This window comes from Mastomys coucha, unplaced genomic scaffold, assembly GCF_008632895.1.
Source record: "Mastomys coucha isolate ucsf_1 unplaced genomic scaffold, UCSF_Mcou_1 pScaffold1, whole genome shotgun sequence".
NCBI lineage: Eukaryota > Metazoa > Chordata > Mammalia > Rodentia > Muridae > Mastomys > Mastomys coucha.
This window is the reverse complement of record NW_022196891.1, coordinates 49,577,763-49,590,836: the sequence shown is the minus strand read 5'-3', so window position 1 is coordinate 49,590,836 and position 13,074 is coordinate 49,577,763. Positions and strand designations below refer to the sequence as shown.

Below are 13,074 nucleotides of genomic sequence, written 5' to 3'. Positions count from 1 at the left end.
TAATTTTGTTGAAGATATTTACTGGCCCATTATCTTGGGAGTCTTCACTCTCTTCTATACCTATTATCTTTAGGTTTGGTTTTCTCTCTATGCCCATGTCTTAAGTGCACTGAAGGATTATGGCCCATAAAATAAATATACTTTATTCAAGAGATGCAGGATTGCCTGAGCAGGAACAAACCCAAGAAATGGATGCATGGAGAGATGGGTGCATGGAGAGATGGGTGCGTGGAGAGATGGGTGCGTGGAGAGATAGGTGCATGGAGAGATGGATGCATGGCCGCTTTTTGGTGCCATGCACTGTCTAACCCACACTTGTCCCACAGCACATAGCATGGGAAAGTACTCAAAAACTCAATGATGTAGACCAACATCCATGTTTCTTGGAGACTGGCTTCAGTTATCTCGCAGTTATCTATCTGGAGTAAAGGACTTTCCAGAACATCCTCTTAGCATGCTGAAACGTATGAAGAAGAGGGGAAGAAGCCCTGTCCTGTAAGGCACACACAGGAAGAGCCTTTTCTTGGCCATACCTACTAACATTCCATTGCTTAAAGCAGTCATGTGGTCCAGTCCAACATAAATAACTGAATCAGGGAGATACGATCTGGCTTCCGTGGGAGGAACCATGTTAAAAATCACAGGGCAGAGGGTGAGGTTGCAGCAGGGTGAGGGTTTGATGATGGTGATACAGTGTACCACAGCGGAAATAGATGGCAAGCTGTACACACTGATAGTGGGATCCTCATCCAGCCTATCCCTCATGGCTGCACAAATAAGGGAGAGAAAATATCTTCTTCAATCTCCTTACTGGTCAAGGAGCTTGGCTCAGATAGGTCAGCCCCGCCATGACTGGAACCCACAGCATTTTGAGGAGAGTTTTGGCCACCGGACTTGTTCTGTCTTTTCTTCTGGCCTCTTAGTTTGGGTTCACACCAATGAGGAGTACAGGTGACAAGCCCTATGTCTTCTGCCCTGTAGGGGGCATGCTGTCCTCAGCAGTAAGGCTAGTCTGAGACCCTTCAAGTGTCCCCAGATGGTGTTGTGAGCGGTATTTTAGGACTCAGCAGCTAAGGTGGCCCAGCTGCTCTCACATTCCTCACCTTTTTGCCACTGATGGAGCAGATTTGGTCCTCCATGTTTCAGAAAAAGGCTGCAGACAGCTAACATCTGGCTATTGTCTCAAAAAATCATGTTTCCTAAACCCAGAGATTGTTATTCTCCATGACTTGACATCAGCTGGATCTTAATCCAGAGGGGATGGCTCAGTGACAAACCACTTGTCACACAAATGTAAGTCCCTGAGTTGAGATTCCTCCAAAGTACAAAACCCAGGCACATATGTCCACCTGGAATCCCAGAGCACTGAGTAAGGTGGGAAGCAGAGACAGGAGCTCTTCAGAAGACTCCACCCTAGCCACCTCTACACCGTCTCTCTTGCTCTCCCACGTGAGGTTGTTTTCTTTAATAGTAAAGTGTAATTTGCATTCCTCTTTCTTCATGTGCCTTATCACTTATAAACAGTTATTTTTGTGCTTGTTCCTTATCACTTAAATCTTTGCGAGGATGTCCTCTGTAACTCATGTGAGCTCACCATCCTATTGCGTTACCCCTCAACTATAAATGTTGTTAGGATTACGGAAAGCCCAAGGAAAAAAGGAAGGTGAAAGTGAAAAAATTCAAACAGCATTTGAAGAGCTGATCTTCCTGGCTAATAGACTCGAAGGCAAGATAATGCTGTTAAAATTACCCACTCTGAGTGAGCGCCAAGCTGAGTCACTTGGGAACAGAGGAAGAATGCCAAACAGCAGCAGCACCTGGCAGTCCCACTGTGGACACTACAGATTAGAATTGGCATTGCAGTTTGCTGCCCACACTAGAACACCCCTGCTGCAGAATAGTCCTTAACACAGGGTGGCATAGGAAGAAGCAGCCCTGAGAAGTCACAGATAACATAGTCCCTGTTCTTCTTTAGAAGCCACATTATCAGAAAGCTAAATTCCTTAATCTCGTTCTGTGGAACAGCAGATATCTATCTATCTATCTATCTATCTATCTATCTATCTATCTATCTATCTATCTATCTCTATATATGAAGTTAATAATGAATTTTATAGGATTATTATAATATAATCCAGTTTAACTCATTCTGAATATCACACACACACACACACACACACACACACACACACATTTTTCTATAACAATTGATTTTTAAATGGTTCAGTTTAATGGTTTTATGTTAGGAATACATCCCGGTGAGTTTAAAGTATCTCTTTGCCTTGTAATTAATATTGGTTGAATCTTAAATATTCAGTCACTCAGAGAAGCACATTACTGCAGCCATATATCTCTCAAATAGCCTTGATGTAGACTGTGAAAGTATATCTTGCTGGTCCTACCAGCAAATGTGAAGAGATACTCAAAGGCTGTGTCTTCGAAGCAAGTGACTTGATTTACTGAATCGTGCTCTCAGCATTACTATGATGCTATTTTGGGGTGCTCCCTCCCCCCACCTTGTAAGACAGCTGTGACCCAAGTGAGAAAGATGAATGAAATCTCATTAACAGTCTCACGGCTCTAATGGTATCAAAACACTAACACAAATTAGCTAACTCATCATAGCTGCCCATCTTGTGGCGCTTGCTGTGTGGCTGCTCTGTGCTTCCTGTGCCCCTGCTCTGTGAACAGCACAGTAAAGGGGGATGGAGGGCTCTGGTTCTGGTAATAATGAGACTGGGTAGATGTACCCGGGGCTCAGTGTTCTTTCTGGGCCTCCAGCTTCTCTATTTGACATAGTGGTCAGGTACTCTCTGAGGCCCTCCCAGCAGAACTACACAAGCTGTAGTCCTTATCTTAGATGCCTCTAAACATGAAGACGCTTATCTCATACTACAAAATCTGGATGTGAAGTAGTTGGGATGGAATGTTCTCCATGGGCACATTGATTACTGTTGGTGGTGAGAATCAGTGAGCTCTTACAAAGACTTCCCAGCACTGTAGACTCAGCCTGTACTGCCTGTATATTCTGGTATCTGCTGCCATCTCCTGGTTAGCTTTCATACGAACAACTAAAAACAGGCCATCAAAGAACCACTGTGCGTTTCTTGGATTCAGAGTGTTTAGTTCACACTGAGTCACTGACAGTCACATGAGCCCATGGTGTGTGTGTGTGCGTGTGTGTGTGTGTGTGTGTGTGTGAGCGAGAGAGAGAGACAAGAGACGCATTAGATATTGAGAAGGAAATAACCAGTCTCTACATCTACTTCTGTTTTGAAACTCGAAGCATGTTTGGTCCAGGTTCTAATGCTTTTGTTTCTCTGGGAATGTGCTAACTCTTCCAGCTTTCTGAGTCGTCCTCCTCCTGTTCCTCCATCCATTCCATGGACACGAATTCCTCAGGGATGTCGTCCCTAATCAACCCCCTGTCTTCCCCTCCAACCTGCAACAACAATCCTAAAATTCACAAGCGCTCCGTCTCCGTGACATCCATTACCTCCACAGTACTGCCTCCTGTTTACAATCACCAGAACGAAGACACCTGCATCATCCGCATCAGTATAGAAGACAACAATGGCAACATGTACAAGAGCATCATGGTAAGGTGCCATCCTGCCTGAGAGGGTCGGGCAGCTGTGTGGACCAGCACCCTTGAATACACACAGTTATCATACCTGTCTGCAGGTGCACACAAAACCAGCATGAAAACTAGCAATGTCTTCCTGGGCTTAGATTAGTGGTATGCTTATCTAATGGCATAGGTGCATAGAGGACATAGTTTTGACATCTTAAGAATTGTTTAAACCTACTCATGTAGGTTGGGGTCCTGTTTCATGATGCTCAGTGGGGGTAACCATGGGACAGTAGTCCAGGGTGGATGCTGTTGCTTCACAGGCCTTCTTGAAACTCTTCCTACAATTGCCCTGACAGTACATCAACATGCCTTCTCAGTACTGTAGTTCCTGGTGACTCAGCTTTCTCCCTCAGCCATCTGGACCAAGCCAGGCTCCTGAGTGGATGCTTATGGTGGAGGTGCAGTTTGGGTGAGTGAGTAGCTACACTCCAGCAGTAAATGGAACTGAGTTCTATGTGCTTCTTACACAAATGGCAATTCCAAAGCCACTTCTGATTATGGTCGTCTTTCTGGAATACATACTCGGCCTCTCATGGTGATAACCTTAACTGTGTAAAGTCTTGTGGTAGGTGATTAAATTCCTTAGTTAGCAAGGCCTATCATACACTAAAAAGAAGAGAAAAAAGAAAAGGAAAAATTTGCTCTGTAGTAACATCTACAATAAATTTCATGTCTTCATTTGCCCCCACACTGAGGCCTGGGTGTGCCGTAGTGGGGCAGAGTCATTGTCTTTTAACCTTTGCTGAACTATTCATTGAACATAGTAATTATTGAGGATGTGTTGTTACTAGTTCTTGCCCTGAGCTTTGAGGAGAGGGAGATGAGTAAGACCCATTGATCTTTGAAGAATTTGGAACAGAAGAGAGAGGTCATATACTAAATGATATTCTAACAGAAGCCAGACCAGAGTGGAAATTGCCTAGTGGCCTCCTTGGGGGACTTTGTGTTAATTGTTCAGGCAGCAAGGTCCCACTGAAGGCAGCATGCTAAGAAATGACCAGGTTTGTTTGTTAGACGTGTAACTAGCCTTGTGGAGACTTGCTGCTTGAGTTGGGAGGAGCACTGTGGATGGGGAACAAGCCAAGGAAGCTGCTCCCATCTTTCATTCGGGGGATGATAAGGGCTTAAATGAGGATCCAGGGCTGGAGATGTAAGAGCCATTCATCCTGTTATCAGCCTTTTGGTAACTGTTGTGGAGAGTAAGGAAGAGGGAGGATTTCTATGGAAGAGGGAGGACCCAGGGCCATCTGGAGGCCGGTGGCTGGTAAAAACTACTAGAGGAGGGAGTCTCAGGGTCTTTAGATTGGGATATCCAAATGACATTGTTTAATAGATTGCCAGAAACATGGGTGATGCAGGGTTGGTGTTGGAGTCCAATAGTATGTGTCTTTCAACCCCATTGAATGGGAATGAGTGTGGGATGAGGCCTAGTTCAATGTCTTAAGGGAGTAGCTAACAAAGATGCATTAGAGAAACAGCAACCTGTGGGACTGAGGGTCATCAGTAGTAGTTGTGTTTTTGGCACACTCTAATCATATGTTTCTGTTATATATGCCAACCAGAGAGATGGGACTCACCTACATGACCACAGTGTATGGAATCAGAGTACAAGTTTATGCACCCAGCGGTTAATGCTGTGTGCCATGCCCACAGGAGTGTACTATGCTCTGTCAGGAGAAAACCTGACATGTAGGAGACATCTTAGATCGAATGCACTGTCCTGGTGTTGGGTAGGTATAAATAGATGAGTCCCCAGAGTATTCCTTCCTTGGAATAGGGCCTGCCTTTGGGAGAACGGTCCCTGTCACTGTCCCTTCCTGGGACCCTTTATGTTGCCAGGGTGAAGTCTAAAGCCTTCTCTGCTGTTAATTATAAGTATTAGTTTTCTATAGCGTTTATGCCATAAAATAATAGAGACCCAAGGAAAGCTCTTGGCCACTGCCAGTATTTTGTAACCTGGTTTTCTTGCCAAAGAGGAAGCCTTGATTTCTAAACTGAACTCTTTATCTTAGCCTAATGTTTACTCCACAAGTGGCTTTTCCCCTCAGCATTACACTACTGTTTGACTTTGATTCTGTTTGGGGATAATTCCCTTTATATCATCAAAAACTATATTTCTCTCCTTCAAAATTTGTGTGCACCATTTCTTTCCTTGTAAGTATATAAGCCAGATGTTTTAGTATTTAAGTAAATCTATGAAGCCCTTATTGCTGTTTATTGAATCACAAACAGCAGCTGCTGTAAGGGTCAGAGGGAGGTACCTAGGCCCTGAGGAAATCAAGCTGTATGTGTGTGTGTGTGTGTGTGTGTGTGTGTGTGTGTGTGTGTGTGTGTGAGAGAGAGAGAGAGAGAGAGAGAGAGAGAGAGAGAGAGAGAGAGAGAGAGAGAGAGAGAGAATGTGTGTTTGTGTGCGCACACACACACATATGCCAAGCTCCAGCAATCTGCTCCTGGTGAGAGCAGATTTTCTTTTTACAAACGCATGACCTGAGTTTTCCTTCACTTCCTTAGCCTGTAAAGATATCACTGAAGATACGGCATGCCAATGTTCCTCTTTCATGCCACCTGAGCTTATGCTCAAAATCATCTAGCAGGCAGAGATAAAGGAAAGGAATGTCAGACTTGAGGATGAACAGCACATTTGTGCTTTAATTGGAAGCTGACTTTTATTGGCATGTGATTTACATATGGTTACAGATCTTAATGTTCAGTTCTTTGAGTTTTAAAAGTCTGTCTGTGTATATATATACATATATATATGTCTGCCACATCAAGACTCCCTGAGTTTTAAAAGTCTCTGTGTGTATATGTGTATATATATATATACATATATATATATATACACATACACATACACATCTGTCTGCCACACCAAGACTCCCCGCGACCTTCCACCAGTCAGTCCCCTTTAAGCTGAGGCTCATTTTCTAACGCCACAGGTACAGGCTTTCTGATTAATGCCATCCATACTGTCTCATTTCTTTTTCTCAGCGCATCTGTGAGAGTCTTCCCCACTGTGGCAGGTATTAGTTCTTAGTCCTTTCCTTTAGCTGCTCAGAGGTCCTTTTTGGACATAGGTTTTCATTTCTTTTAGCAAATGGTTTTCTGGGTCATAGAGTCTCTTGTCCATTTTTGCTGTGGTCAGTGGGCAGAGTTATAGCCATTTTTTTCTATTGATTTTCAGCTAATGTCATATTATAGTATTAGCCTGACACATGAAGATTGCATTGGCCCAGGGCTCATAATGCCGTACACTGTTCATAGTTCCCTCATGTATATTCTATTATTTGGGAACTTAACTAGGGTGGGGTGATAGGTTCACCCCACTTTAGTGGAGGGCACTGTGATCACCACTTGCCATCTTTTACCTACCCAGACAGAAGTAGTAGTTCGTATGCCATCTACTCCATCCTTCCTGGCAGCAACGGTCAGAGGTCAGGAGCTTAGGAAACATGAGCTAAGTTCAGTACTGGTGTGTTTGTTGTCTTTGCAGTTAACAAGCCAAGATAAGACCCCCGCTGTGATCCAGAGAGCAATGTCAAAGCACAATCTGGAGTCGGACCCTGCTGAGGAGTATGAGCTGGTGCAGGTCATCTCGGAGGACAAAGGTATAGGCATACTTTCCACAATGGCAGGTGCCAGCTGCATGCACACTTTGCTCAGTTGCTGACAGCCGAAAGGGTGTGTAATGTCTTTCTTTTCATTGGATCCTAGTGGTGGCAGAAGCATATGCACGTATTTGTATGAGTGTACAGATGTGTGTGCACGTGTGACCAGAACAGTACAAAATGTGTCCTGGAGCAAGGCTGGTGGCCAGCAAGCCCCCTGACGGGTGAGGGTGGGGCTCTCATGCTCAAACAGCAAGTGCCCTTATCCACTTGCTGTTCCATGCCCCCTGGCAGTAGTTTTTAGGTGTGCCAGGGTGACAAGCTACATATCCCCTTATTGTAGAATCAAGTGTCTCAAGCTGCTACCCCATCCCCCGCTCTTGGTGGCTGTTGTTTCTGGGCTTTTCTGTAGAAGCCCACTGTTTGTGTTCCCCACGAGAAGTACATTTCCATGAGTAGTCTCGGTGTGTCACCTGTGGGAAGCAGATGGAACCTGTTGGGTCTGGGCAGGTCCTCACACACACTTGACATTGTGATTTTTTTTTTTTTTTTTTTTTAAGATTTTTATTTATTGTTATATGTAAGTAGCTGTCTTCAGACAAACCAGAAGAGGGAGTCAGATCTCATTACAGGTGGTTGTGAGCCACCATGTGGTTGCTGAGATTTGAACTCTGGACCTTTGGAAGAGCAGTCAGTGCTCTTAACCACTGAGGCACCTCACCAGTCCCGATTTGTGATTCTTGATCCTGCCTGACCCGGAAACACTCATGTCACAATTTCAGAGTTTTTGGGTTTTGTTGTTGTTGTTTGCTTATTTTTCTTTTGGTTTTTAATTCTGGATCTAGAGTTACAGATCGTTATTGGTATTGGGAATCGAACCCAACTCTAAAGGAGCAACCTGTGCTCTTTAACCTCGAGCCGGCTCCCCAGCTCCAAATCTAGCTATTTTATTTTATTTTAAAATGTAGGTTCTAGGGATAAAATTCAGGTTCTTGTGCCTATAAAGCAAGCACGTTCCAGGTGGAGCCATCCTGACTCTCAGTTGTAATACCTAAATGCAGTTGTAGTTAAAATGATAAACTTCCAAAGTGGTCTGTTGAGTTGTAGCATGTGGCTACAGAGTAGAGCAAAGGGAGTCCAGTGGATCTACAGACCCAGCAGCTCAAAGAGGGAAAGCTAGACTTCGGCTCTGTCCCCAGCTGAGTGGTCTCCATAAATGCCTTGCCAACCGTAGTCCTTAACCAGCTCCCTGGAGACAGCCCTCTGGTTGCTTGCTCGTACAGCCCAGGACAATTATGAAATCCCCATAAATAATGTACCAGAAAGGGCTTTGCAGAAGTGCTAACTGCTGTATAGATGGGAGGGCCATTATCGTGACCCCCAAATAGGTGAGCAGGAGTGAGGGGACTCTGGGCTGTTTGTTAGTCCTTGTGAGCACTGATACCGTGTACCCGTCTTGGAGAGCCTGTTCATCTCGGGCAAGCTGAGGGCTCCCCGTGTGAGGAGTTCACTGGAAGCTCACCTCATGCAGATCTGCAGTCAGAGGTCCCTGCCATTTTCTTTTCTGACCTCACTTCCACAAAGCCCCATGTCCACATCTGCCCATTTTATTCTGTGGTTTTCAAAACAGAATAAAACAACTTTGTGTTGATACAATTTAGTATTCCACTGGTAATAACAATTCTGTTTATAAATTACAGGTATTAAGTTGAGCATGACTGAATTTGAATATGGCTTAAAGATTAGTGGCATGCACTGTCTTATGTGGATGTTGTTTAAGTGTTGAAAGGCAAACTCTGGACAAAGCGGTGACTCAAAAAGAATAAATAACTGGTTTGATTTGGAATTATGTCAAAAGTATCGTAATTTTATCCAACTAAAGATGTCTGACAATTGCTGTAGGTCTTGTTCATGTGATTGGATGCCCTTAGGCTGTAGGAGTACATTTGTTTACTCAATGACAGGAGGCTAGCGGTGACCTGCTGTGGTCCTGGTACCATCCTGCCTTTGGTGTCCCTACCCCTGTACTTTCTTCAAGTTCTAACATTCTGTGTTTGAACAGTAAGTTTATGGGAGGAACTCTGACACCTTGTGCTCAGTTTCAGATAGGGATTACGTTTTGGGGACCAGTCATGAGGAAATATCTCTGAGTTATAATCAAGAAACAGAGACTCCATCCAGGCCTTGTGTCCAGTCAGGGGTGGGCTGCCCTACAGACGCTGACCAGCTGCTGTTCCTTCTCTTTCCTAGAACTTGTGATCCCGGACTCTGCAAATGTCTTTTATGCCATGAATAGCCAAGTGAACTTTGATTTCATTTTACGCAAAAAAAACTCAGTGGAAGAGCAAGTGAAGCTGCGCAGTCGGACCAGCTTGACATTGCCCAGGACAGCTAAGCGGGGCTGCTGGAGTAACAGACACAGCAAGATCACCCTCTGAAAGGGATGGCACCACCCCTACTTGCCAAAGGCAGAGTGAGGCTGAGCACAGCCATGGTGATGCCAACCACCGCCCAGTGTTGAGGATCATTGGTGAAAGCGACAGATATTTATAGAGTTCAGCTGTGTAGAGAGCACTATGCAGGGCAGAGTGGAAGTGAATTTGACATTAAAAGGATAAATGGTTCCCTGATGCTCCTAGACCTGAGAGTGAATACAAAACAGTCCATTCTAAAAATATGTATATATACACACATAGAGTGTGTGTGTGTGTGCACGCGTGCGTGCGTGTGTGCGTGTGTGTGTGTGTGTGTGTGTGTGTGTGTGTGTGTGTGTGTATAGATATACCACAGGGACTATACAGGATATTCTGGACTATGGGAAAACCAATTTGCACAATGGCCTGGGAAGCTGAGGTCACTTTTTACAGGGAAACAGAAAGGACCAAGAACCTGGTCTCATACCTTCCAAGTAAATAGAATTAGACCTACCAAAGCAGTGTCCTTCATGCCAGTATTACAAGCCTAGGCTCTATTTTTGTAAAGGGAGAGGATTACTTTCTCAATCGCGTGCCACCAGATGACCAAACTGCAGAGGTTGGCCATGGGCCACATGAAAGGCCACCACCGAAAGGTTCGGATGAGTCAGTGGTCTCTGGCCTCTGCTGGCATCTCCTGGACCTTGCTGGTCCCCATCACAATGCCCCTGGGGTCAACACAAGCTTGTTTCAACTCCTGGACACCCTATTGTGTTTCTGCATTCTCTCCTAAAGAACACACCACAGTCATTACCGCACAAGTAGCCTCGGTCTTCCATAACTTTTCAGCCAGAGAAGAAAGCGCAGAAGAACAGCGACTCCTCTGGATGCTTCCCTGCCTTGGATCACTCCACCCTACTCTAATTGCCCTTTGCATGTAACAGTGTACGTCCTGTCTTTTGCCATCTGGAGCCTTGGGCCTCTATCTTATGTGCAATTTTTCCTCAGGTTTAGACATTTCTACTGCAGTCGACTACATGCAATCATTTCAAGCCTGTGAAAGATTTCTAGCAGCCACCCCCTGTTAATAAGCCCACAGAAGATGTCTCCCACCGACTAACAGTGGCTCGTTTCCTCCTTTACTTTTGTAGCATTCCTGTGTTCAAGTCACAGGGAAAGGGGACGGGGGATGCTGTCTCCGCCCTTTCTTGCAGAGGTGCACCCTTGTAGGTGGGAACAATAGTGCTCCTCCTTTCTCACCTCACACTTAACTCTCCTAGTGGCACTGGTAAGTGATGTTTTTCCATCTGTAGTAATAACAGCATCAGACTCGTGTTTCTGATCTGAGCTACGCTGGGATCTGAATGAAAAAGCCATATGTGAGGGAGCTGACATGTATAAGAAGCACTTTCAAATTATTGTCCCTTTTTAAATTTTTTCTCTGAATACCAGTTTTTATTCCAAAAATAAAGATCATGAACCCAGAATATGATGTCCAGATTGTAACAGGGAATTTTTTTTTGACCCTGTACTATAGTTCCCAAAGGTTATGTAGTTTGTGTTATGTAAATAGCCGTATGAACTCAACAAGAAATGCCAGGGAAGCTCAGAGATTTGTGGCAGTGGAGCAAAGAGAGAGCCAGGAAGTCATCAGATTCCCTTGTCTTGTACATTCTGACACCAGATGTACCCTGGTGTTTCTAGGAGACTGGACTGGAACATGGAGGCCAGTTAGCTTTCAACTAGTTGTGAGAAGACACTTTCTTCTTCTGTTTGTGAGCCTTGTTTTGGTTAATGCTTTTGTGCATGGAGGGGAGATGGCAAGGATCACAGCCATCACGAAGACTGAGGTAAACCTAGCCTTAGCCTGGCTTTCTCAGTGCCAAGGTCAAAAAGTCAATGCAGAGCTAGCTATTGGCCTGGTTTAAGGTGTGGCTCACAAGACATACGTGTTATGACCATATGCTCACCCTGTGTAATTATACTGTATATATAGAGCCTAGATTTATATACTGCAATATAAAAAATATATATATATTTACCTTTTTAAAAAAAAAGACAGTGGAAATCCCAAGTGGGTAAAACATGGCCTCATTTATTTAATGCCACTTCCGTTGTTTTAATTTTGCTTCTGGGTAAACAGCTGGATTTTGTTTCCAGCTCCTTGCATGCTTGTTTTTCTGCATCTCCAGCATCTGTTTACCTTTTGGTTAAACTAATAAACTGGTTTGGGACTTGGTTGGCATGTGCTACCAGACCCAAAGGGCTTGTATCTGGAGTGTTAATCGGGTGGGTTCCAGGCTCCAGGTTTACTGGTGTTCAGAGGCCTTTTCTGAGTCAGCTGGACAGAACAGAGGGCCGTCTCCAATGGCCAGGATTGTGAGCTTAGAGGGAAGAGGCATATCTTCAAGACAGGCCAATGGTGCATGCCCTGCTTGGTTGCCTTTCTCAGCCGAGCCATGGGGCTGCCTTTTGTGAGCCTGGGGTGAAATCTCAAGGTAGTCCTTGCTAGCTCCCTGAGAGCCTTTCTCAGGTGCAGTGGCGGCACCATCTGGACAGATGTGATGCTCCTCGAGCAGGAAAAACCTCTCTGGGAGTTCTCAGAAGGTGTCCCCTCTCAGGCTAACTTCACAAAAAAACTCTTCGTTTGAGTGTACAGTCTCAGCTGGCTGCTGTCTTCCTTTGGGCCTAGAGCAAGGGAGCCCCAACCTTCTTGGCTGGGGGAACAGCCCTCACTCCAGGTGTGAGATGGGAAAAATCACAGGGGTAGAGCTTCCATGCATAGAACAGCACCCTGGGAAAACAGTCTGCTGCTGTGTTAGGGAAAGTCTGACTCACAGAGTTGGAGAATGCCTAGAGCCCCTGCAGCCTGTTTCTTGGCTATGACCCAAAGAGACTCATGAAGACAGGCTTGTGGGCTCTGCACATCCTCTCTGGCCATCCTTCAAGCTTTGCAGTGAGTGGGCCTTTGATAGGCGAGCTGAGCCCTGTGCTGGAGTGTCCCTCTGAGGGCCCCCCACCTTCCTGGATGCCCTCTGCATCTGCAGACCTGTAGAGAGACCTTGCTCACTCCTGGGTCCTCTTCTGTGAGAATACCCTCTGTCTCTTTCCTGTAGGAAGGGGCTTTGGCGCCAAAGGCCCAGCCAGAGTCACTCACATGCCTGAATCCAGGTTACTCCTGTCCCGCTGTTTCATCCCAGGCCTAAGCCCACCTCAACTTCCCACTGTGGTAGGGTTAAGGATAAAGTGGTCACTTTAAGGATGAGGCTGGTGCGCTTCCATTAAACCTGTCTCCTGCCACTGCTTTCCACTTGCATTCTTTCCTGTCCAGTCTCTGCACCAAAATCACTGTCTCCGAGCATGGCCTGGCATTCTCTTTTCTCCTCTTGACCCACACTTCTGTTCCAGAAATCCCTCT

General features: G+C 45.3%; 1 protein-coding gene across 5 annotated transcripts in view; it reads left to right on the top strand.

The window, feature by feature from the left end:
* Nucleotides 1-11,911, top strand: part of Rgl1 (ral guanine nucleotide dissociation stimulator like 1) — a 250,890-nt gene extending 238,979 nt beyond the window's left edge. For all 5 annotated transcript variants that reach the window (XM_031384722.1, XM_031384703.1, XM_031384717.1 and 2 more), the window contains 3 exons: nt 3,345-3,599; nt 7,128-7,242; nt 9,493-11,911. In XM_031384722.1, the coding sequence (XP_031240582.1) occupies nt 3,345-3,599; nt 7,128-7,242; nt 9,493-9,680 (558 nt within the window). In that variant the 3' untranslated portion in view covers nt 9,681-11,911. The remainder of the gene's footprint in view (nt 1-3,344; nt 3,600-7,127; nt 7,243-9,492) is intronic.
* The last annotated feature ends 1,163 nt before the right edge of the window (nt 11,912-13,074 follow it).